Source organism: Meleagris gallopavo, unplaced genomic scaffold (genome assembly GCF_000146605.3).
Source record: "Meleagris gallopavo isolate NT-WF06-2002-E0010 breed Aviagen turkey brand Nicholas breeding stock unplaced genomic scaffold, Turkey_5.1 ChrUn_random_7180001888747, whole genome shotgun sequence".
NCBI lineage: Eukaryota > Metazoa > Chordata > Aves > Galliformes > Phasianidae > Meleagris > Meleagris gallopavo.
Window position 1 is genome coordinate 1 of NW_011152512.1, and position 528 is coordinate 528.

A 528-nucleotide genomic window follows, 5' to 3' on the forward strand; every position below is an offset into this window, starting at 1 on the left:
CGCATCCCACCCCCCCTCACCCCATCCCAGACGGCCGCTGCCATCCCGAGCCGCGGCCCGTGGTGCTGCGCGATGCGGAGGACGCGGCCGCAGAAGCGGAACCGACTCAGCTCCCGGAATGTGTCGGAAAAAAGCTCGGGGTCGCGGGGGAACACGCCGGCCAGCGGCCCGGACTCGGCCGCGTCCCCATCGTCGGACCCTTCGTCCTCGTCGCCCTCCTCCTCCTCCTCTTCCTCCCCGGTCCCGGTCCCGCCACTGACACGCCTCGCTTCCATGGGCGCCGCCATCTTGGCGGAAGTGCGACCCAATTGGTCAGGGAGGGGGCGGTGCTAACCGCACTTTCCGGTCACGTGGCACAGGCAGGAGCTGGCGTTTCCGGGGGTCCCCGCATGTGTCCCCAAACGACGTGTCCCCAAACGACGTGTCCCCAAACGACGCGTCCCGCTGTACCCGGAGCTGACGCACTGCCCCGCATCCCGTCCCACCGCCCATCCCTCTGTCACCACTCCACCCCCGCTGTCCCCTCTC

The 528-nt window shown here is 70.1% G+C and overlaps 1 protein-coding gene across 1 annotated transcript; it reads right to left on the reverse strand.

Moving 5' to 3' along the window:
- Positions 1 to 4: 4 nt before the first annotated feature.
- On the reverse strand, positions 5 to 506 carry LOC104916363 (EEF1A lysine methyltransferase 3-like; the record flags this gene model as incomplete). The annotated part of the gene is made up of 1 exon (XM_010727407.3): positions 5 to 506. A coding segment is annotated over exon 1 (283 nt), but the record flags the coding sequence as incomplete, so codon positions are not given.
- Between the last annotated feature and the right edge of the window lie 22 nt (positions 507 to 528).